This window comes from Canis lupus, chromosome 20 (assembly GCF_003254725.2).
Source record: "Canis lupus dingo isolate Sandy chromosome 20, ASM325472v2, whole genome shotgun sequence".
Classification (NCBI taxonomy): domain Eukaryota; kingdom Metazoa; phylum Chordata; class Mammalia; order Carnivora; family Canidae; genus Canis; species Canis lupus.
This window is the reverse complement of record NC_064262.1, coordinates 41,874,907-41,900,062: the sequence shown is the minus strand read 5'-3', so window position 1 is coordinate 41,900,062 and position 25,156 is coordinate 41,874,907. Positions and strand designations below refer to the sequence as shown.

Genomic DNA, 25,156 nt, shown 5'->3' with positions numbered 1-25,156 from the left:
AAGGGGCCTTTCCTTCCCCAGAGTTGCAAGAGTTGCATGCTCTACTGACTGATCCAGCTAGACACCCCTCAAGTTGGAATTTTTTTTAAGGTTTTATTTATTTATTAATGAGAGACACAGAGAGAGAGATAGAGAGAGAGAGAGAGAGAGAGAGAGAGATAGGCAGAGACACAGCAGAGGGAGAAGCAGGCTCCATGCAGGGAGCCCGACTCGATCCCGGGTCTCCAGGATCACACCCTGGGCTAAAGGCGGCACTAAACTGCTGAGCCACCTGGGCTGTCCTCAAGTTGGAATTTTTGAAGGAGGATAAAATGGTCCTGTGTTGGCAATGTCCCATGGCTAACTGCAAAAGCAAGGGCAAACACTGTCAGGAGGAGAGAATGTACTTATGCACTCAGGACTCCTACAGCTTCAGTTCAATCAAATATGAGCTTATTATTTAAACACACACACAATGGATAAAAGCCACTGTGACAGAAATTCAGCAAAATGGAAAACATTTTGACCTTAAAAAAATCCAATCCTATGTATTTTAGGTATAAAAATATATGTGAAAGGTTTAAATAAATGTAAGATGGAATGGTTCAAGTGTGACACCTACATATAAAGCGTGTGCATGGGCATGTCGTAAACATGATATATCTAATGCAAAGAGTTCTCCTAGAGATTCCAGGGGAGTGGGAGAATATAACATTGACCTATAGAAATGCAAGATTCCTCTGTTGAATGATTTAGAATTTAAATGTTTATCTGAGACTTTGGAAGTAATTAAAGAAAATACAAGGTTTGTCTGGAATATCAAGAGAGAAATTCATGATGGCAACCATGCAAATCACTTTAGTTCACCTTTTCTATGATCTTGAAATAATTTATGCCAGTCAAAACAAGTTTACAACAATATACAATAATGAATAAAATTTTGTAAGTTCTTTCTCCAAAACCAAAGACCTTTTTTGATCCTCTTATTCAACATACAGGGTGACTTTAACCAACTGATCAAAATTAACTTCATCAGTAATGGAAAAAAGCAACATCTTATGCCTTCTGTTATAGACTGCATGTTTATATTCTCTCAAAATACAGTTGTTGAAGCCTTAATCCCCACTGTAATGGTATTAAGGGATGGGAAATTTGGGGAGGTAATTAAATTTAGGTGAAATCATAAGGGTAGAGGTCCTCATGATGGTTTAGTGTCCTTATAAAAAGAGGAAGAGAGAGGGGCACTTAGGTGGCTCAGTGGTTGAAAATCTGCCTTTGGCTTAGGTTGTGATCCTGGGGTTCTGGGATTGAGTCCCACATCAGGATCCCTGAGGGGGGCCTGCTTTTGTCTCTGCCTCTGTCTCTGCCTCTCTCATGAATAAATAAAATCTTAAAAAAAAAAAAAACTTATACTCTGAAAAGTACAAAATTCCACTGAAAGAAATGAAAGATCTAAATAAATAGAAAGACAGCCTATGTTCATAGATTTGAAAACTTAATATTGTGGGGTTTTTTTTTTTTTTGAGATGTTATTCATTTATTCATGAGAGACACACAGAGAGAGAGAGAGAGAGAGAGAGGCAGAGACACAGGCAGAGGGAGAAGCAGACTCCATGCAGGGAGCCCGACATGGGACTCGATCCCAGGACTCCAAGATCACACCCTAGGCTGAAGGCAGGTGCTTAAACCGCTGAGCCATCCAGGGATCCCTATTGTGGGGCTTTTAAAAAAGATTTTATTTATTTATCCAGGAGAGACACACAGAGAGAGGCAAAGACACAGGCAGAGGGAGAAGCAGGTTCTTCGCAGGGAGCCCAATGTGGGACTTGATCTCAGGACTCCAGGACCACACCTTGAATCGAAGGCAGATGCTTAACCACTGAGCCACCCAGGTGTCCCGAAAACTTAATATTGTTAAGATGGCAATGTTCCCCAAAGCAATCTCTATATTCAACACAACCCCTGTCCCTGGTGGCTTTTTTGCATGGATATAACAAGGAGCCTAGAATAGTCAAAACAATCTTGAAAAAGAAGAACAAAGATGAGGAATTGTACTTTGTAATTTCAAAACTAACTACAAATCTACAGTAACCAAGACATTATAGGACTAGCATAAAGACAGACATAAAAATCAATGGAATAGAATTGAGAGTCCAAATATTAAACCCTCACATTTATGGCTAATTGAATTTCAATAAGGGTAACAAGATAATTCAATGAAGTATCTTTTTTTTTTTTTTCAATAATTAGTACTGGGAAAACAGGATATCTATCTGCAAAAGAATAAAGTTGGACCACTACTTTATACCATGTGCTTCCTCCACTGAGCCCAGCAGGTGCAGGCCTCTGTAGGCAGAGAAGGAAGCCCTACATGGCAGTCACAGTCATGATTTCTGAGGCTGGGCTATCTAGGCCTACTTGCACCTACTCCATTCTTTCCCAAATGCTCTGAAAGAGCTCTGTCTTCCCACAGAGGGATTTTCACGTACAACTCTGAGCAAGCTCTTTGGAGTCAGCCAGTAGGGTCCATGGGAGCAGCTTGGCCAGGGTTGCCTTCTTCAGCCAAAGTGATTGGGGTCCAGCAAACCTTTCCAGAGAGACAGGCAGGGCCCTATCCACTGATCTGGTCTCCCTGCAGCCACTAGGTTTAATAAAGCTTGATGCTTGCAGCATAAGGCTAATGGCTGCCTGGTAAAGCCATCCTCTGTCCTGCTGAAGGGCCAGGTAGCTGGGGTGGGCAGGTGCTCTTGCTTTGTGCCACCACATATTGGACCAGGAATGTACACTTAATCCAAGAAGAGTTAACTAGGCTTTCCCTCTGGAGAGACACAAAATAGTCAGATGATAATAGGCATTGGGGCTGGGAAGTCTTGGAAAATAGGAACATGCCAGGGCCAAGACTAGGGCAAAAAATTGAGAAGTGAGGTGAGTAGAACAAATAGGGGAAGGAGCAGACCTCAGGGGGAAGCTAAGTCCATGTCTGGAAAGAAAAAAGCCTGAAGGGAAAAGAACTCTGTGGCCTGCTACTCAAAGTGTGGTCCCAGATGAGCACCATGAGCATCATCTAAGCCTAATTAAAAATGCAGAATTTTGGGGTGTCTGAGTGGCTCAGTAAGTAAAATCCGAATCTTGATTTCAACTCAGATCATGATCTTGGGGTCCTCAGGGCTTGCCCTGAGTCAGGCTCCCTGGTGAGTGTGGAGCCTGCCTAAGAGTCCCTCTCTCCGTTTCCTTCTGTCCCTCTCCTTCCACTCTCATGCAAGTGCGGCATGCACGCACACACCTTCTCTCAAATAAATACATAAATACACACATACGTAGGAAATGAAGAATCTCAGGCTCCCTAGACCTGCTAGACCTGAATCTGCAATCTAACAAGTCATTAAACATGTCAGCTTAACTATACATGTAAGGAAGAATGAATTCAGTCAGGGGAAGGTCTTTCTAATTATGACACACAATCCATAAGCCAAGAGAGAAAAGACTATTACACTTGATTTCAAAAAATCAAAATGGGGCACCAGGGTGGCTCAAGTCAGTAAAGCATCTGCCTTCCACTAGGTCGTGATCCCAGAGTCCTGGGATCTAGGTCCCAGTTGGAAATCCCTGCTCAGCAGGGAGCCTGCTTCTCCTTCTCCCTCTCCACTCATTCATGCAAGCTCTCTCTCTCTCTCTCTCTCAAATATAATCTTTAAAAAAAAATCAACAGAATAACTACAAAAACCAGAAGTGAATACAAAAAACAAATGACAAACAGGGAAAAATACCTGCAACTCATATCATAAAGAGCCAGTCCCCCCAGTATATCAAGACTTCCTACAAATTAATAAGAATAAAGACCAAAAAATAATAGAAAAATAGGCAAAAATACAAATAGGCAATTTACAGGAAAAGAAGTTAAAATGGCACTTAAACATATGAGAAGCTCAACTTCAATCCTAAGAGAAATGCAAATTAAAGCTCCCCTGAGAGACCATTTTTCACCTTTCAGATTGGGAAAAAACAAACAAACAAACAAACAAACAAACAGGTAATACATCTTGTGGTGAGGCTGTGGGGGTATAGATGGGTTCAGCTCTATGCAGGCAATTTAGTACCATCCATTAAAAATACACTATCCATTAGTCCTGGTGACCAAGAATTCAATTCTACAAAACTTAACTTTCACATATATTCATTCATGTGTGAATTCACATTTGTACAAGGTTAATTATCACAATATTTGTACTGTAAACAAATGGAACTGACCAAATGTTTCTCAGTATGAGATGGGTTAAGCACATTTTGATACACCTCACAATGGAGTGCTGATATACAGCTATAACAAAAAAGAAAATAGTAGCAACTATGGGTTGACATGGAATGACCTTCAGGATACACCGTTTAGTGGGAAAAGCAAGATACAGCCAATACGCAATGGGTTCCCCATCAGGGAGGTTGGGGCCTGGGTATTTGTAATTTATATTTATATTTTGTATTTATATTTTTAAATGATGTGCTCTCTTGGGCAGTCTCCCCATGTGCACCTACTAACTGCTGTATAAGAACAGCCTGTGGAGTATGCTTGGGTGGCTCAGTTGGTTAAGTGTCAGCCTTCAGCTCAGGTCATGATCTCAGGGTCCTGGGACTGAGTCCTACTGGGCTCCCTGCTCAGTGGGGAGTCTGCTTCTCCTTTTCCCTCCCACCCCGCCCCCATCCCCACTTGTGCTTGCTCATGCTCTCTCTCTCTAATAAATAAAATCGTTGAAAGAAAGAAAGAAAGAGAAGAAAGAAAGAAAGAAAGAAAGAGAAGAAAGAAAGAAAGAAAGAAAGAGAAAGAAGAAAGAAAGAAAGAAAAAGAAAGAAAGAAAGAAAGAAAGAAAAGAAAGAAAGAAAGAAAGAAAAGAAAGAAAAGAAAGAAAGAAAGGAAGGAAGGAAGGAAGGAAGGAAGGAAGGGCAGCCCCGGTGGCCCAGCAATTTAGCACCGCTTTCAGCCTGGGGTGTGATCCTGGAAGCCTGGGATCGAGTCCCACGTCGGGCTCCCTGCATGGAGCCGGCTTCTCCCTCTGCCTGTGTCTCTGCCTCTCTGCCTCTCTCTCTCTCTCTCTCTTTCTCTGTCATGAATAAATAAATAAAATCTTAAAAAAAAAAAAAAAAAGAAGAAGAATAGCCTATGGGTACAGAGAGGTTCACACCACAGGCCCTGTGTGTCTTGGCTCCAGATTGAGCCTCAGCAGAGTGAGCCCCTCTGCTCCAGCCCAACCCACTCAGGGAGAAGAGTACAGGCCCAGCCCATGGCCAACACCCTGTCTAGCTTTGCCTCAATTGCAAGTGGTACAAGTGGTCCTCTGTCCCCTGCCTCTTGGTCATGGTGGCCCCCATTGGAGAGGTTGTCCCCAACAGGCAGTGGTCTCAGAAGATTCCCAGACCCCGCCCTGGGCTGTGAACCACACATGGGCCAGCTTAGCTCCCAATAACTGTCTCCAGGCCTGGCCATGGCCTGTGGGACCCCTGCTGGGTTTCACCCAATCCAGGACTCTAGAGTTTACAGAAGATACCCACTGACTCTGGGTGCCTCTGTGTTTCCCTTGGCTCACATGTTCCTTCTTGGCTTGTCCAAAATGGGAAGTGTGATCTTGGGTGTCCTAATAATGTGGTCCCTGAAGCCCCCCTTTCCTGGAGACCTAAACCCGCCCACCACCGCCCCCCTCCCAAGCTACCTTCTGTTCTGTCTTGACTTTGGCATTGTAGAAGGAGAAGGAGTCAGGGCCCTCAGGCAGCTCCGTCTGTTGCAGCTGGCTGAACTTGTCCTGGTCATCTTCTCCCTAGGGGAGGCTCAACTCAGCACAGTCCCTTCAGTCTGTCATTGTTAGGTCTACCCTGACAAGGCTTGTGGGGGGCATCAGGGCAGCCCCCCGCAGGGTTTGCAAACCCCACGCAGGGTAGTTCAGAACCCCCGGCCCTGTATTTGCCAGACACCCTGTAGCTGCCACCTGGGCAGGATGAGCCACCCCAAAAGGTGGCAGCAGCAAGTGATGTTTTCTGTGTCCCCATCCTCCATAACAGGGGAGAGACCTGTACCTGTCCATTTGCCTCAGCCAACCGTGGGAGAGGCTGGGAGCAGCCTATACACTACCATGTTTGTGGAGAAGATAGAGAACAAGGGGTACTGCCCACCACCCTGTGTTCATCCGCTGTCCCCACTCCTGCCCTCATGCCACTCACCAGAGACATGATCCTGCTGATAGGCACCATGCCCGGTCGGATGCTACTACCTGGTTTCAGTGACACTTGTATATCCTCGGGGATGAAGAAGGACTCATTGTACCAGATATCAAATTCTGCAGGGAGGCAGGAAGACAGCACTGTGAAGTGTTGTTGGGGAGTCCATGGGGAAGCAGGTAAAGCCTGAGTGGGCCCGGCACAGGCTTACCCTCTGGTCACTTCCTGCTCTGGGGTCTCACCCTTTCCTGTCTCCCTCTTCTGCTCTGAGAGTCCTGGAAACACCCCTGAAGCCCCAGTCCAGACCCAGCCTCTGTCAGAGAAAAACTCTGAAGCCATTTTTAGAACCCAGATGGCAGCCTTGCCCTCTGCCTCTCGGGACCTCAGGGGGCCAGCCAACTTTCCCGAATGGCACACCCATGAGCAGACGGTGACGACACTGATCCACCAGGTGCTGGCAGTACTGGATCTCAGCCTTGAGGTCACGCAGGTCTTGATACTCAGTACGGTACTGCTTCTTGAGGTCTTTGAGCTTCAGGATCAGCAGGAATTCCTCCTCATCGATGATCATCAGCCCCTTGTTTTCGTACTCGCCTGCAGGGACAGAGGCGGCCAGAGAATGAGGTGCTCACTAGGGGCGCGGGGAGGAAGGCATTCTGGAAAGAGGGAACAAAGTGCTGGCAAAGCTCCAAGACGGGGGAATAGAGGAAGGGCAGGGGTGTGGGGCAGAGATAGGCAAAGCACAAGGAGGCCAAGCCACCAGAACACATCTCACCATAAGAGGGAGTTCAGCTCAGAGGGACCATGCTGGCCACCTTATGAACAGGACTGGGGGGAGGGAAGGTGTCAGGGGAGAGGGTAGAGATGGCACATACTTCACCCTTATTTTGTTTGTTTTGTTTTTTAAAGATTTTATTTATTCATGAGAGGCACAGAGAGAGAGAGAGGCAGAGACACACACAGAGGGCTCCAAGCAGGGAGCCCGATGTGGGACTCAATCTCAGGACCCCAGGATCATGTCCCGGACCGAAGGCAGGCGCTAAACTGCTGAGCCACCCAGGGATCCCCCTTCACACTTTTTTTTTTTTTTTTGGGCTCTTCACACTTATTTTGATCTTAAACCTCACTAGCCAGAGATAGTTCAGCAGTCACCTCAATTAGACGGATGTTTACCTTTTTTGTAAGTTATATACACGAACTGCCACCACTGGCTCGTACCACAAGGTACTTCGGCAAAGTTCCTTATTCAGAACAGTGTGTGTAAATCTGTGTCATGTCAAGAGGATGTCAGAGGCTCCAGGAGGACAGGGGTCAGTTGTGCTATTTCTCATCTCACTTACGGTCTCTGCATGAGCTTTTAAGGTCTGTCAGTTGAGGGTTGCTGGATTAAGACAAAATAACATGGTCTGTGGAGCCATTTACTCAGCCGGCCACTGCCCACAGCACCTTAAAAGCTAAGCATAGGTATCATGTCAACCCAACCAGAGGTGTGGGGCTTCCACCCCCAGGAACCCTAGAGAGTGAGTCCTACAAGTGCCTGAGGTGTGTGGCAGGGGTGTGTGAGGCAGTCTCCAGGTGCCCTTCCACTGACATTTACTGGGGGAAAATTAAGGTGCATTGTCACTGACACCATTTATGGAGAGGCAATTAGGAATCTTGAATTGGTCCCAATTCAAGAAATCTGGAGTGTGTGTGTGTGTGTTGGGGGGGGCAGTGGAGTGGCCTTTATCAGGTCCCTCTCCTTCAGTGCTGTGCGAGCTGGTCTGTGTGCTATGGGCAATCTCCACTGTGATCACTGTGACAGACACAAGTCCTTCACAGGGTAGTCTTTCCAGTATTCTGTTGACACGGGAAGGGACTGTGAATACCTTGTATCCTACCTGGTGGGGTGTAGGGGGGGCAATAATTCTTTGATTATTGCCAAGGAAAAAACTTCAAACAGTTTAACCTAAAATGATTTTTCATTTTTCTTTCACAAAACACTAATTAACATGCTAAATTTGCTGACTTTACCGGGCTGGTAAGTGGCTATCAATTAAAATGAACCAAAAAAATGAATTTACTTGATCTATTTCCTCAAGAAAGAAGTATTTTTTGGTATTTTAACAACCAATTGGGAAACAACTGATTTTAAAGGGAAAGAGCAAAAAAAAAATTTTTTAAAGATTTTTATCTACCATTCATGAGAGACAGAGAGAGGCAGAGACAGAGGCAGAGGGAGAAGCAGGCTCCTCACAGGGAGCCCAATGTGGGACTCAATCCCAGGACCCCAGGATCATGCCCTGAATCAAAGGCAGATGCTTAACCACTGAGCCACCTGGGTGCCCTGAGCAAAAAAATGTTTTAGGGCACCTGAGTGGCTCAGTGAGTTAAATATCTGCCTTCGGCTCCGGTCATAATCCCAGGGTCCTGGGATCCAATCCAGCATCAGGTCCCTGCTCCATGCTTCTTTCTGTGCGTGCTCTCTCCCTCAAACATAAATAAAATATTTTTAAATGTTTTTTATATTGAGAGATAAAATTTTATATATTTTACTTTACGTTTTTATTTGAGTAATTTCTACACTGAACATGGGGCTTGAACTCATAGTCCTGAGTTCAAGAATCATGCTTTTCCAACTGAGCCAGCCAGGCATCCCCAAATGTTAACTATTTTATTTTTTATTTTTTAATTTTTTAAAAAAGATTTTATTTATTTATTCATAAGAGACACACACACAGAGGCAGAGACACAGGCAGAGAGAGAAGCAGGCTCCATGCAGAGAGCCCGATGTGGAACTCGATCCCAGGACTCCAGAATCACACTCTGGACCAAAGGCAGGCGCGCAACTGCTGAGCCACCTAGGCGTCCCAAATGTTAGTTATTTTAAAAACAGTATTTAATCTTCATCTCATCCTTTAAAATACCCATTTTCAGGTATATTTTGGCACAACTGATATGTCAGCATAGTATAAATATATATTGCTTAAGACATACAGATATGTAGGGGATCCCTGGGTGGCTCAGCGGTTTAGCGCCTGCCTTTGGCCTAGGGCGCAATCCTGGAGTCCCGGGATCGAGTGCCACGTTGGGCTCCCGGCATGGAGCCTGCTTCTCCCTCCTCCTGTGTCTCTGCCTCTCTCTCTCTCTCTCTCTCTGATAAATAAATAAATAAACCTTAAAAAAAAAGACATACAGATATGTAATAAGTTGCATATTCAAAGAAGGTATGGGTAGGAGAGACAAAGAAATCCTTGGTCCTGTAAGATCTTCACCCTAGAGGTTCTGGGTGGGGGCATGTTTGGAGCTACCATCACCAGCCCTCCTCCATGCTGAGACCCTGGAGGCTTAGCCGTCCGAATAGTGAGTCACGGTGGGTCTGTAAGGTATGAAGAGAGTGGCCTCAAGAATTTGGAGTTGCCCTATGAGAAGTAAATGAATAAAATGCACATCTCTGACATATCCACCTGGCCTGCAGAAATAAAACAAATGACATCCGGAGATTCCCCAACGGATCGCTGTCTGGAAAGCCTGCCTGAACAGGGCTGTGATTTAGCAGGGAAAAGCCTAGTAACCTCCAGTGTCCAGTCGGGAGGACAGTGGGACCAGGAATGTGAACAAGATTGTGGCCTCTGAACCTCTGGCCTCAGAGTTGGGATAGTTACTCATTAAAATGCAGGTTCTGGGCCTTGCTCCCAATCTCCTGAGTTAGAGCCAGTAGTCAGGGCCTGGAATCTCCCAGATGTGTTTGGCCAGCCCTCCCAGATGAGTCCTCTGCATACTCAAGCTTGAGGGTCCTTAGCCCACAGGGCAGGTGTGAGCACTGTCTGCTACTGGGACAAGGACACCAGGGTAACCAGATGAGTACCCTCCCCACACTGAGGTCCCCACTTTCTGAGCCTGAGGGCCCTCACACCACCTGCCTTAGAAGACAAGACTTTGCCAGGCCAGCAGTTGTTGAGGGTTTGGCATAAGGAACGGTCTCAGTGACGATGATTACTGAGGCCCTCTGGTACCCATATTCTCTTTCCCTCCTCCAGCAGCTAGGTCTGAGATAACAAAATAATGGGGGAATCCACAGCCAAAGGCTGACTTACAGGGAAGGACCCTGTGGCTCCCCAGGGCTGACTAGAGCCACATGATGACCCAGGTGTGAAGACCACACCCCAACAGGCCCTGCCAGCCTCTTCCATCTCAGTACTCCAAGGCCCAAGACTGCCCCCCTTTAGAGCAAGGTGACTCAGCTGGCACAGCCCCAGGCTGCCTTCCCAATGCATTCACCTTGCTTCTCACGGAGTGACTTCTGAAAATTTAGTGCCTCCTTGGTCACGTCCATCTCCCGCTTGATGGCATTGATGCGTTGTGTGGTCTCGCTGGCCCTCTTCCTCCGCTCATTCAAGATGGATTTGTTCTCTTTGAAGATGCGGTTGATCTCACTGCCCCGCTCGTTCTTAAAGTCCTCGAAGGCCACAGGTTTGGGGGGTGGGGTACTGGGCCTAAAGCCAGAGCGGGAGGGGAAAATAGGGCAGCACTTCACTGACCTTCCATCTCCCATGAGCAGAAGGCCAGAACTCCCAGGCACCACCCATCCTGCACTGGAGCCACCCTGTGCATGAACCACTCCCCCGTTTCTGTCTGTCTGTCTCTATTTCTCTCTCTCTCTCTCTCTCTCTCTCTCTCTCTCTCTCTCGGCATGCAGAGGGCATGTGACCATTGCAGAAAGAGAGGACAGCAAGGAAAAGTGTAAAAAAACAGAAAAAAAAGCAAAAAACCCCACTCGCTACCTACTGGCAACCATGCTTCAGCGAATCTCCTTCAGGTATTTCTTTGATAAATTTTTTAATGTTTGAGGTCATGCAGTAGGTATAATTTTACATCTTAGTTTTTCACAGAGGTATTCCTTCATGCTATAAGGAGCTCAGAACTCTGGTTAAGGAGATGTAAGATGAAGTGTAGGGCAGGGGAATGTGGCCTGTCTGCAACTTCCTTTGAAATGCATCAAAGGGTGCCCGGATGGCTCAGACTGTTGAGCGGCTGGTTCTTGGTTTTGGCCCAGGTCATGATCTCAGGGTCATGGGATCAAGCCCTCTGCTCAGTGGGGAGTCTGCCTCAGGATTCTTTCTCTCCATCTCCCACCTCCCACTCACTCATGAGCATGCTCTCTCTAAAATAAATGAATCTTAAAAAAAAAAAAAAAAAAAAGAAAAGAAATGCATCAAAAAAAAACTAAAAAAGAGGGATGGAGAGAAAGATGGATGTGTGATGAAGTAAGCATAGTAATGTGTTAAATGTAGAATCAGGAAGGTGTTTGCTGGGCAGCCCCGGTGGCTCAGCAGTTTAGCGCCGCCTGAAGCCCGGGGTGTGATCCTGGAGACCCAGGATCGAGTCCCACGTCGGGCTACCTGCATGGAGCTTGCTTCTCCCTCTGCCTGTGTCTCTGCCTCTCTCTCTGGGTGTGTCTCTCATGAATAAATAAAATTCTTTTTTTTTTTTTAAAAAAAAGGAAGGTGTTTGCTGTACAGTACTTTCAACTTCTCTTGAGTGCTTGGAAATGTTCACTTGCTGGAGAAAAAAATTCTTCATGTACATCCTTGTACATCCCAAGGGCGGAGATGATAATTCACTTAGTGCCTTTTCCGTAATGTTAGCTACTGAAGGTGTTTCCAAAAAATCATTCTTGGCTTTTTAAATTAATGATGGAATGAACATCTGTTTGCATAAATCTCTGTCCACATCTCTAATTATTTCCTTGGGATACATTACTGAACACTCAGTTACTGGCTCATCAGGGAGAGGAAGGGAGTAGCTAGAGGAAGGGGTATCATACTTTGAGAATTTAGGGCCTTTTGAATCCGTTAGTTATTTTTAAAAATGTAAATGTATTTATTTAAATAATTGCTATTTGAAGGGTCTAAAAACAATTCCATGTATAGCTGCATATCTTGGAGGACTCCTGAGGTGGGACTATTTTACATGTGTATAAGCCATCCTGTTGCTTCTTTTTGGATTGTGTTCCTCATCTTTGCCTATTATCCCCTACTTTATTTATTTTTTTAAAAGACTTTATTTATTTACCCATGAGAGACACAGAAAGAGAGAGAGAAACAGAGACAGGCAGAGGGAGAAGCAGGCTCCACGCAGGGAGCCTGATGTGGGACTTGATCTTAGGTCTCCAGGATCATACCCTGGGCTGAAGGAGGCGCTAAACTGCTGAGCCACCTGAGCTGTCCCTATCCCTACTTTATTTCTCATCTCTCTGTAGGCACTCTTGACATGTTGAGGATCCTACTCTGGTTTTGAATGATCTGGTGAACTAGCATTAGCTGGTTACCTGGGTGGGCGTAGTTCCTCCTTTGGGGAGTCTAAGGGAAGCGGCTCAATGCTGGAGGTCTCCCGGTCCCGCATAAGCATGTCTTTGACATCCCCTTCCTTGGAGGATGGGGTCAGCTGGGTCTTAGAGGTGGAGAAATCCAAATCCTTGCCACCCACAGGGCTGCTGGCACCTTCCTTTCTTGCTGAGGTGCTGGGAGGAGAAGGCAGGGAGGCCCCAGGGCTCAGTTATGGGCAGTGAGGTGTCTCTGGTACTTAGGATAGTGACATTTCCAAACCATGGTACATCAGAAGCCCTACCCCACTCAGTCCGACCTGGCTCACACACCTAGGCCAAAGGCCAAAGAGTATGACCGTAAGCCATGCAGATTGGGAAGGAAGAGAAGAGCATTCTTCTCCCCTGCATCAGAATAAGGAGCTCTCCTTTTGCAGTCCCTGGCAGGAGACACCTGGGAAAACCCGGCAGTCTCCAGGTCTGAAAGCAGGTAGACCTGTGGGGTGGGCCACAGGCTCCGGGAGCATCCAGGCTGAGGGGGACCTTCATCACACAGGCATCCCCGGGAACAAGTGGCAGAGTCCCCACCCAGCAAGACATGTCTGCCCTGCTGCCTTGACCAGCTCGAGTGCCCACACCAGCTCCCAGGAAAGTAGCTGTCCTCTCTCTCCATGTGACGGCGTCCAGGTTCCTCCTTCTCAGAGAGGCAGATTGGACCAGGCCTGAACCATCAGGAGGAGGCCAGGGGCCTCGGCAACCCCTGCTACCTGACTCCTGTCCCTCATGGGATAGTTTTGGCCTGTGTCCTTTAACAAACGATAATAACAGCAACACCACATTCCTATTTCATACTTTCTAGGTAGAGGAATGGCATTCGCCTGTTTATTTTCCCAATACCCCCCCAACTTTGATGCTACTATTATGATTCCCAATTTAGGGAGGTGGAAATACAAGCACAGAGAGGCTGTCATGCCTCATACAAGGTGACCCCTTTGATGAAAGGAGCATCTTAGAGCCTGTGTTCTAGTCCACCGCTACCAGCACCTCCCAGGAAGGGTGTTGTATTAAGCGAGGCTTGACACTCCTCTCACCTGGCACACACAAATGATTCTTGCCTGAATGGTGAACTGGGGGTTTTAGGTGACATGAGTACCAGGCAGTTGGGTCACAGAAGGACTCTGGTTAGGGGTGGTTTCCACATGAAGTACCAGAGGGGGAGTGCTAGCCTGGTTTCTCTCTTCTACTCTACCATTCGTCAGTGGTGTGACCTTGGAAATAACTTCCCCTCTCTGAACCTTGGTTTCTATGTCAGTAAAATAGAGACCTCCTATCTCATGGGGTTTCTGTGTGGTTAAGAGGTAACCAGCACAGCCTGGACCCCACAAATGTTGCCAGTATTGACAGCAATATGATCAACTGGAACCACCCAGTAGCTAAGATGCTAGGTTGTGTCCTCTTTCACTAGCCAAGGAGGGCCAGGACTGAGCAGGTAAAGCAACAGGAAGGTCACTCACCTTAGCTGTTCTTTGAACATCTTCTTGGACTTGGCTTTCTTCCCAGGTTTGGCAGAGAAAGGGGTGACCCCAAGTCCAAAGCCTTGTCCATCAGGCTCACCCACTAGGTGGCCGTCAACATCCATAAGCCCTGCCTGGATAGAGGCCAGCCATAGGGTCAAGGGTTAGATTAAGGGTTTTAGCCTGTGGGGGACCCAAGTATACATGTACTCAGGTGGGCATGTTCACCCCATACACCAGGATGGCAGGCCCAGGCTGCTGGCTTCAGGCTGTCCCCAGCAGCATTATCTCTGACCACCCTACCAAATGCCCACTTTGCACATCAATTCCATCAATGGTCTGATGTCTTGTCTCATGACATACCCTGAGGATCTTAAGACCTGTTTCCAACCTAACTCCAGGAATCGGTCTTATTTATGGTCATGTTTATGGTCATGCCTCCAATTTTGGAGATCATTTTGAATTTATATACAGTTTACTCTTGCATGGGTCACACTCATCCTGATGTTACCTTTATCTGTTGCAATCCTGGATCTGCTTTAATGTGGAACACCTGCTGCTTCTGGAAAGGTCTGGGGATGGAAAAATCTGACATGAATGCTGTCAACAAGAAGCAACCATACATACCTTCTGGACTGCAGAAATGGCTGCAAAGTCATTCTTGTCTATAAGGGTGTACTTCCTGCGCAAAGTCAATTCCACTTCCTGTTCCTGTTGGCTTGAGAGAGAGAATGAGAGAACACCTCACACCTGATGCTACACTGAACCCTCCAGAGCAAGAACCAAGTATGGGAGTTAGAAGTCATTTGGGTGTGGCCCCGTGTGATGGAGCCACACCCTCATTATGAACCAAACCAGACAAAACAAGCCCATTGCACACCCCAATTCCTCAGTGTACACACCCACTGTCGAGCCATAAAATCTGCAGTGGCCTCCCTCAGGTGCCAGGCACTTCTGCTCTAAGATAACTTTAATGAGGATTATAAGCCTCATTATAAGCCTTAGGACCATGCTTTCCCACCTAGGTTCCATCATGTGACCCACTTTTGTGATATCACACAGCATGAGCCACTCAGTCTACAGGTATGTCTGTACCCAGCTAAACTACAAATGCCTCCTGAGGTTGGGGTGAGGAGTAGGGAGTAGTCAGGATGCACTGCTCTGACTGGGGTTGGCACTCCACAGGACTTCTTGTCTAATCAATGAACTCAGGAAACATCTACCAATGGACCACTTCCCGAGTTGTCCTTGAATGGAGGGCTATCCAGTTCCCCCAGGGGAGGGGAAGGGCTGGAGGATCTGAGAGCTCAGGGGCCTGGGAAGACCCCAAGGACTCTGATCTGGCTTCTCACCCATGAGAGACAAGGTGTGCGCTGAGAGATCACACCCTGACCATGAGAAATGAAAATGGCAGCCTGTTGTAGGAGTTAGATGGGCAGGGAGGGTCCCTCACCTCAGAACCACCCGGAACTGGTTGAACACCTCCTGAATCTGTCTGAGGTTGATGATCTGGAAAGAAGAGAATAAGGCAGAGGTAGGGCCTCAGGCAGCACAGGACTGACGGTGTGTCTATGTGAGTAGAGAAACCAGACTCCATGGCTAACCCTTTGATCATCTGTCTTAAGAATGGAACATCTGAAACCTCCTCAAGAACAGAAAAACAACTGATTCAGTTTTCAGACCAAGAATTTACTGAAGGCTCTAAAAATGGCCTTTCCTAGGGTGCCTGGATGGTCAGTTAAGTTGCCAACTCTTGGTTTTGGGTCAGATCTGATCTCGGTCATGAGATTGAGCCTTGAATCAGGCTCCGTGCTCAGTGGGGAGTCTGCTTGAGGATTCTCTCTCCTTCTCCCTCTGCCCCTCCCTCCACCATGCCTGCATGCTCATACACTCTCTCTCTCAAATAAATCTTTAAAAATTAACTTTTCTAAGTGAAAATCTCTATAAAATTAAAATGACTCTAGTTCTTGAAAACACTAAGAAAAATTTTTAATAAAATTTACTGTGTTCAGCTCTCCTATTTCTACAAAGTTCCGTTATGAACTTTCACATCTGTGGCTGTTGGTTTCCCTCTTGGCCCTACAGACACAGCATTACCCTTGATGGAGGGTCAGTCTGGGACTAACCCTACTACAAGGCCAGAAGAGCCCACCCCTCAGCTGTTGTAGGCCTGCCAGTTATAGCTGCCATAGTGACAGGCCCAGATGGGGTTCTGCAATCCGGATGAGGGGTTTGCTGGCCTACACTGTAAAAACAGAATGCATCCTCACCCTTCCCTGTATGGCTGCTGTCTTCCTCCTTGGCTTACTCCAACACAGGCCATGGGTATCTGCCTTGTAAAACAGCATGACTATTATCCTTGAATGGCCTTACTCCCCCTGGCACCACTGAGTCCCTGAGTTGCCACAGCTCAGTTAATTCCAGTCTGGTTGAACCTGGGTGGCTCAGTGGTTGAGCATCTGCCTTTGGCTCAAATCATGATTTGATTTGATTGAGGTTGAGTTCTGCATCAGGCACCTTGCAGGGAGCCTGCTTCTCCCTCTGCCTATGTCTCTGCCTCTTTGTGTCTCTCATGAACAAATAAAATCTTTTTTAAAAAATCCAGTTTGGTTTCCCTCCTCACTATACAGGTGTGGCCACCAAAGTACATGAGGTTGAGCATTTCGCTGAAGTAGCTCAGCAAGGAGACAAGTGAGCTAGGATATGATCTAGGGCAGCCTGGCTCCAGGGCCTGCACTTACACCTGCAGTGATGGACCACTCCCTGTGTGGCCAAGGCTGTTCAAGACTGCTGGCCACTCTCTGGGGGCATACTCATCCTTATAACCCTAAACATGGATGTTGAGGCCTCAATGGGCTGCAGGGCTTGAGGCCAGGGGCCCAGCACCACCCACCCCACACCCACTGCACCCACTCATTGTGAGGTTCCAAGGCCAGCACAGCACAAGTGAGAGTATGCTCAGGATAGGGAGGGGATGTTGGTCCCCAGGAGAGGCTCCTTACGTCAATCTCGTCCAGTGTCCCCTCCAGGTACCTCCGCACCTGGGAGTTGATCTCAGCAATCTGGATTTCATCCATGGGATCGTAGTTCACAAGGGTGCGGTTGGCCTTGGAGGAGGATGAGTAACAGGTCAATAAGCTCCAAACACCTGAGCCCAACAGGGGCAGCAGGGGTCATTCTGAGAGCCAAGGTGGGAAGGTTGGACACAGGCCCTGGCCACCTAAGCCAGCTCCATTCTCTTCACCACTGGAGCTTGGCCAGGTGCTCGAGTCAAAGAGGGACAACTGGGTCTTGAGAGCCACCTGACATGGGCTTGCCACTCTGAGCAAGGGGGCTCTGCTGGCTGAGTCTCAGCAGACCTGGTAGCATTAGGGCCATGGGAGAGAGGTGGTTGCCTCTGCCTTGAGACCTCACCCCAACCGCCAGACCATGAGCAGACCCAGGCAAGCCACCCTCTGGTGGCTCTGGTAGCCTCCTGTTCCCACCTTCTGCCCTCAAGGCCCTCTGCTGCTTCCCCTTCTTCACTATCCAATCTGCCCCACCTCCCCTGACCTTGACCATCCTCATGCCGTCTGCCCCTGCCCTAACTACCTGGCACCTGGCCCCTTGCCCCTCATTCTCCTATCAACTGCCTGCCTCCCCTCCCTGATATTGCACACCCCTGTTCACATCCTCCTACTCTTCCAGTATTCCTGCCCACCCAGTATCCCTGCTCCCCAGCCCCTCTGACCCCCAAGTCTCCCTGCCTACTTGGCCCTCCTATTCATCTGGCCCCTGTCCACCCAGTCCCTCTGCCCACCTGGTACCTTTACCCCAGTCCCTCTAGCAGTCTGGCCAGCCCCTCACCCAGACTCCTGCCTCTAGCCTCTTACCAAGCTGTCATGGATAGCCAGCTCCTGCTTGAGCAATGCCAGCTCCTTCTCCAGGTTCTTGACCATTCGCTGTCAGGACACAGAGTTTGGGGTAAGGCAGAGAGGCCACCCTGCCTCTTCCACATCAAGCCTACAATTCCCCAAACTATGGCTGGACATCTAGCCCCCACCCCCCAGGGGAAATCCAGGTGGTGTGATGCCAGCATCTGGACACAGTTCCCTCCCCACTAGTGACTTTGCTCCAACTGGGGTAAATTTAGGGTCACTGGGGGCCTCAATGGTCCCCTGGCCTCTGCTTCTTATAGCAGAAGAAATAGAACAAAGTAAGCACAGGCACCCAGAGGGCACACACCACCAATTCCCAGGAGCTTCAGGATATTTCCAGTCTACCAGGGTGATGGTCCCCTCTGCCTCCAGGATGTTTTCCATGCACAGGTGTACCTTTTACCCTCCTCCTTCCCAACTGCTGCACAAACACATTACTGTTCCCCGCTGATGATCATGTACATCACCTCCAATTTTTTTGATGCTACAAACAACACTGCACAGCACTTTTTTCCTTATACTTTGTTGTCTTTCTAGGTTTCTGTAGGATAACACAGCTCTTTGTGATCTGCTCCTACTCTTCCCCCTCAGCTCATTCTAGTCCTATCAAATTGGCACACGCCCACCTCTGCACAGCCTGTCCCCTCCGCCTGGGATACTCTTCCCCCAGGTATTGCCTTGGCTTATCTCCTGTACCTCCTTCAAGTCTTTGTTCAGAAGCTTCTAAATCAGGCACATTTCAGTCACCCCAGGTAAAACTGCAATCCCCTCCCCACCCCCACACCACTCTTTTCTCAAATCTTGCTCTAATTTTTTCATGGCACCTATCACCAACATTCCCTAGAGCAGTGCTATTTCATAGAACTTCCTGCAATGATGGAAATATTCTGTATCTGTGCCATGAGTTACATGTAGCTACTGAACGCTTGGAATGTCACTGGTGTGACCAAGGAAGTGAACTTTTAATTTCATTTAACTAATTTAAATAGCCCCAAGCAAGTAGCAGCTACTGTACTAGACAGTGGAGCTCTAGAACTTAACCCATTTCTTTATCTTTTTCTTTAATAAAAAATATTTTATGTATTTATTCATGAGAGGTACAGAGAGAGGCAGAGACACAGGCAGAGGGAGGAGAAGCAGGCTCCATGCAGGAGACCGATGCGGGACTCGATCCTGGAACTCTGGGACCAAGACCCGAGCCGAAGGTAGACGCTCAACTGCTGTGCCACCCAGGCGTCCCATTTTTCTTTAATGTTTAAAAAAAAATCTTTCAAGTGAAGTTATGCAGGCATGCCTCATTTCATTGCACTTTGCTTTACTGAACTTCCCAGATACTGCCTTTTTTTTTTTTTTTTTTTTTACAAGTTAAAGTTTTATGGCAACCCTGTGTCAGGCAAGTCTGTTGGTACCATTTTTCCAACAGCATTTGCTCACCTCATATCTCTGCATCATATCTGGGTCATTCTTGCAATATTTCAAACTTTTTCGTTATTATTATATTTGTTATGTAATCTGTGATCAGTGATTACGACTTGCTGAAAGCTCAGGTGACAGCATTTTTTTAGCGCTAAAGTATTATTTAAGCTTTTTATTCATTATTGTTATTTTTTGGCTCCCCAGTGTGGAGCACAACGTGGGGCTTGATCTCATGACCCTGAGACCAAGACTGGAGCTGAGATCAAGAATTGCTGGATGGTCAACCAACTGAGCCACCCAAGTGCTCCACTGATATTTTTTAAATTAAGGTATATACATGTTTTTTTTAGATACAATGCTACTGCACACTTCATAGACCACAGTATAGAGTAAATAGAACTTTTATAGGCACTGGGAAACCACAAAATTAATTTGACTCACATTGTGATAGTCACTATATTCTAGTGGTCTGGAACCGAATCCACAATATCTCTGGAGGTATGCCTGGATATTTAAAGTGTACAACACGATAATATGTATATATATATAGTGAAATGATTCAGTCAAGTTAATTAACATAGCTATTGCCTCACCTAGTAACCGTTTTTTTTTTATGTATGGTAAGAGTCGCTGAGATCTACTCTTCTAGCTATGTTATTAACTATAGTCACCATGTTGTACATTAGATCCCCAGAATTTATCTATCCTATAAATGAGAATTTGTACCCTTTGATCAACATCTCCCTTTCCTCAGTCCCTGTCCCCTCTCCTGGTAACCATGGCTCTACTCCCTGCTTCTATGATCTTTTAGTTTCCATGTATAAGTGAGATCATGTGGTATTTTTCTTTCTCTATCTGGTTCATTTCACTTGGCATAATGTCCCCCAGGTTCATTCATGTTGTTGCAAATAGCAAGATCTAGACTCACTTTTTTTTTAAGTTTATTTATTTAAATAACCTCTACCCAAAGTGGGCCTTGAACTCACAACCCCAAGATCAAGAGTCACATGCTTTCCCGACTAAGCCAGTCAGGTGCCCTAGACTCACTTATTTCTCATATTCATTCTCTCTCTCTCTGTCTCTCTCTCTGTGTCTCTCTCTCTCCCCCCAGCAGACTGTCAGCTCTTTGAGGACAGAAATGTTTATTTGTGTACTAACACTCCAAGTGCTTCAAAAAGTGTCCAGCACATGATAAGTGCTCTATAGACATTAGGTGAATGGATAAATGATATATTTCTAGAAACAGAATTGCTGAGTCATTTTACAGTTGAGAGATACTGCCCTAGAGTCTTTAAGATGAGAGGCACAAGGGATTTTATGTCGAGAACCTCTGTGAACAGGGCTTCCTTCAGGTGTCCAAACATGGCCACTGGAGGGAGCCCCTGACAATTGGATCCTGGAACTGGTGACCAAAGCTGTGACCAGTCTGCAGCAAAGATTGACAGAGAACCCTGGCAAGCAGGTGACTCTGTGGCAATTCAGGGACTAGGCCTGAGACTCAGATAACCAGGGTCCAAATCCTGGTTCTACCACTCTGGAAGCCCCTATGGTCTCTTTCAGGTAGGCCTCCTATGAAGTCTAAGGGAGAGTCTTGGTGGCTGGCCCCTCCTCCTCTCAGCTGAAGTATTTCCACTTTGAAAAATACATCATGCCCCAGATAAAAAAAAGTCTGGTTGCACTGTTGAGGACCTCTAGCTAGATGACTGTCCAGTGTGGTGCGGGGAGCCAGACTGAGATTTCTGTGCCAGTCAAGTGATGTGGGGAAACGTGCCATCAGCTCCCAGGGTAACCAGCCTCCATATCAGTAGGAGCTGCTTCTCCTAATGCCTGGCAGACTTAGTGGCCTCCAACTTGCTCCCCTGTACTGACTGGAGAGAAGCTGCTCAGAAACAAAGGGCTGGAGCAGCAGAGCCCCCCCCCCCCCCGGTCTTCCCCGCCACACACACAGAACAATCCTGCCTTACGGAGTCTTTTTCAGGGATAGGGGCACCTGGTGGCTCAGTGGTTGAGTGTCTGCCTTTGGCTCTGGTCATGATCCCAGGGTCCTGGGATTGAGACCCACATCACGCTCCCTGTGGGAAGCCTGCTTTTCCCTCTGCCTATGTCTCTGCTTCTCTGTCTCTCATGAATAAGTAAATCTAAAAAATAAAATAAAATAAAGATCAGAGACATTTTCTGGATGGAACCAATGCCTTGGAAACAGCACAGACTCAGGTCTAAGTTCCCTGATGGTCAGAGGTTTTCAGCATAAACAAAATGAGGATAATTCAGAAAGTTCTGTTTAAGAAGCCCACCAGGGGATCCCTGGGTGGCGCAGCGGTTTGGCGCCTGCCTTTGGCCCAGGGCGCGATCCTGGAGACCCAGGATCGGATCCCACGTCGGGCTCCCGGTGCATGGAGCCTGCTTCTCCCTCTGCCTGTGTCTCTGCCTCATTCTCTCTCTCTCTCTGTGACTATCACAAATAAATAAAAAAAATTAAAAAAAAAAAAAAAAAGAAGAAGCCCACCAGGCTAGAAGCAGCTCTCCATCCAGGAAGCTTCTCTAGTTGACACCCCCACCCCCCACCCTGTGGCCTGTAGGTGATACCTTCTCTCAGCAGAGAAGAATATCAAGTGTCTCTCTCTGCTGCCTCTTTGGGCACTAGGCTTGCAACTTTCACACCCCCTCACAGAATCGCAGACCACAGAGCAGGAGGGGCACTGGAGTTCATCAGTCCAACTTCCTAGTTCAAAGGTAAAAACTTCAAGAGTCTGAGGCTCAGAGTCTGAACAACTCACTACAGACAGCCGGTGGCAGAGGCGGATGGGAACCCAGTCTCCCCATCTTACAGTCAGCCCCACTGCCAAGGAAATTCCATGGAAGCTACCCCACTGCCTTGAACACAGGCATCTAGGCTGAAGATGACACTAGAAATAACAGAGGCGGCCTGGCTATAGTCTAGGGAAATTACCAAAGTAATTTCTCAGGTCTCTCTCAAGAACACACATTCATAAATGCTTATCATAAAGATAAACACAGTCACATCGGATGACATGGAGACTTGTTCGGCCAGGACTGACAATGCAGATTTCAGAACAAAAATTAAATGGAAGAGCATGGAAATCCTTGCTGTTTGGCACAATTCCTACCCAGCCTGGTTCACATGTGGCAATATGGTGGTCCCGAGCTCAGAGAACACCGAATAAGAAAATTATTTTTTTTAAAGATTTTATTTATTTATTCATAGAGATGCAGAGAGAGAGGCAGAGGGAGAAGCAGGCTCCATACAGAGAGCCTGAGGTGGGACTGGATCCAGGGTCCCCAGGATCAGGCCCTGGGCTGCAGGTGGCGCTAAACCGCTGCGCCACAGGGGCTGCCCCGAATAAGAAAATTAACAAAAATAAATAAAAGCTCCAAGCTACAGAAAAGCATAGCAAATAATGCCATGAAACCTGGGAAGACCACCCCCAAATCCAACTTTAAAAGCATGCTGCTGTATTGGCTTCAGGGTTTTTTTGTTTGTTTTCTGTTTTAAGAAATAAAACAAAACAAAAAAAAAAAGAAATAAAACACAGTAGATAAACATGAAGCCCCACTTTACTTCACTCCAAGTCCATTCCCCCTGACATCCCAGAGGGAACCCCCAGCTTTGGTTTGGTCTGTACTCCCATATATCCATTAATGATATTCAGCTTTGCTTTGCACTGTTTTAGACTCAGTGTAAATGACAGAGGCTATCATTTGGCCGGCTACAATCCCACTGGAGATCATCCATGCCCGCAGCTCGAGCCCTGGCTCCTGCCCTCCGTAACTCACTCAGCTACTCTCCTGTTAAAGGCTATTCATCACGGTTCCAACTTCTCACTACATACTAAGCAGTGTGAGCCCTGTTCTGCCCCAGGGGTGTTCACAACAAATATGAAGAATGCCTCCAAGCTGTCCACCCAGAAAGGGACACTGCTGACCTATACAAGTGAGTAGAGGACTAGCTAACAGCACCGTGTTAAGGGGTTTCTCTCCATTATCTTATTCTTCATGACATCTCTTTGAGAGTAGCTTCTGCTACTTCCCCAATTTATAGGCAAAGAAACAGGCTTAGAAAGAATAAGCATCTGGCTGAGGCTAGATAGCAGATGGAAGGAAAGAGCTCGTTTCCAGGTCAGCCTAATGTGGGGACCATAGCCCATAACTACTGTGCCAGTGGTTCTCAGTATGGCCCCAGCACAGCAGCAGCAGTAGCACTGGGGAACTTATTAGAAATGTCAATCCTTAAGCTTCACCACTCAACCAATGGAATCAGGAACTCTGCAAATGGGTCCAGTGACCTTTTCGAGAAGCCCACTTGTGGTTCTGATACCTGCTCATGTTTGAGAGCCACGGCTCTAACTTACTCCCCTCCTCAGGCTCCAAGCCATGGGTTAGCTCCATGGAGCCATAGGGACCATTAATTTTCCTCCAGGATTTAGAATCTGGAAAGTTTAACTGCTTTATCGTGAGCTTAAGACACACATATGCTCCTATCTCTGGTAACCGTGATTCTACAAGCATCCTAAAGGAAAGCCAAATTATTGGTAAATGAGTTTTGATTTTGTAAGATGTTGCCAAAATGCTCTCCAAACCAATTGTATCGATGGCACTCTGGCCAGAAACAGACAAGTGCTCCCGTCTCTGCACATTCTCACCGTCATTCTCCATTGTCGGAACAATTCTAATTTTTGCCAGTCTGAGGGTGGAATTTCACTAAGGGTTCAACTGCATTTCCCTGGTTGATGGTGATGCTAAGCATGCCTTCTGATTCAGCAGCTGTGCTTGCTTAGAGGGATCATACAGGCTGGGAGGAAAGAGGTTTTGTAGTGATAAAACCAGATGAATATGAGAGGTGGTCCTTACTTGCGTCTGGAACAGTTAGCTCTAAGGAACTCTCATATAGAAGCCCTGGGTAATCAGAAGCCCTGAAGCCTCACACATGAACTGGGTGGTAACCTGACCTAGCCCTCTCACCTGGGTGGCCCCCTAGGGGGTCTTCAGGGACCCTGGAGACTCTGGCCTGTCCAGGACTAAAACCACTGACAGAGGATTGCATGCGTATCTTTAGTTGAGGTGGCAAGGGAAGCCAGTCTTGTCTCCTCGGCAGCAAACCCACACACTTTCTCTACAGTGAGACTCTTGCCCACAAGCCCCTAAGTACCTCAGCATCATACTTCTCATTGATGGCAGGCTCAGTGGTGACCAGCTTCATCCTGCTGGCGAACCGCAGTGAAGACAGCTGAAAAACAGATCACAGACCTCTATGTCTTTGGCCAATTGCTGTGAATAGAGACATTTGCAAAGCAGGTCAAAGGAGTCTACCGGGAAAGATAAATCTCTGCATGTAGACATATTCCAAAGTGAAGTATGGGGTCTCCTTCTTGGGGGTTCCTCCCAAGTCCCTCTGGAGGGGCAGCCAGGCAGGGGTAATTATGGCTAGAAGCCCATGAGGCAGTCACATGAGTAGGCACTTGAGAAACAGCCCCAATGCTGTGCCCCTCTGCACTGTTGTTACATGAGAGGTGGAGGGCTGCTCCCTGGCAGCGGGGAACAGCCAGTGGTAGCACAAGGGGGCCCTGAGATCCCAGCCTCACATCATACTGGGCTGGCTTGGGGCCCTGAAAGGACTCTTCCTTCAAGCAGTCTGGTTTAGTGGTTAAGAACTCTGCTGTTGACCAACTTCTTCTAACTCCTCTGTAAGATTGGGGAAACCTGCCTCCCAGAGCCTGGGAGGCTAATGAAGAGGTCTGTGACATGTTTTTTTTTTTTTTTTTCCTTAAAGATTGTATTTATTTGACAGAGAGAGAAAGAGAGCACAA

The 25,156-nt window shown here is 47.2% G+C and overlaps 1 protein-coding gene across 12 annotated transcripts in view; it reads right to left on the bottom strand.

The window, feature by feature from the left end:
- Positions 1-25,156, bottom strand: part of KIF9 (kinesin family member 9) — a 53,933-nt gene that overhangs the window by 6,070 nt on the left and 22,707 nt on the right. For 5 of the 12 annotated variants that reach the window (XM_049098044.1, XM_049098043.1, XM_049098042.1 and 2 more), the window contains 12 exons: positions 24,499-24,576; positions 17,871-17,939; positions 17,001-17,105; positions 15,452-15,507; positions 14,626-14,716; positions 13,999-14,132; positions 12,491-12,682; positions 10,441-10,655; positions 6,598-6,774; positions 6,184-6,299; positions 5,679-5,783; positions 4,944-5,072 (listed from right to left, as the gene is read on the bottom strand). In XM_049098044.1, coding sequence (XP_048954001.1) covers positions 4,944-5,072; positions 5,679-5,783; positions 6,184-6,299; positions 6,598-6,774; positions 10,441-10,655; positions 12,491-12,682; positions 13,999-14,132; positions 14,626-14,716; positions 15,452-15,507; positions 17,001-17,105; positions 17,871-17,939; positions 24,499-24,576 — 1,467 coding nt within the window. Of the gene's footprint in view, positions 1-4,943; positions 5,073-5,678; positions 5,784-6,183; positions 6,300-6,597; positions 6,775-9,337; positions 9,582-10,440; positions 10,656-12,490; positions 12,683-13,998; positions 14,133-14,625; positions 14,717-15,451; positions 15,508-17,000; positions 17,106-17,870; positions 17,940-24,498; positions 24,577-25,156 lie in introns of those variants that run through there. The other 7 variants (XM_025458320.3, XM_025458328.3, XM_025458326.3 and 4 more) reach the window with 5 other exon arrangements.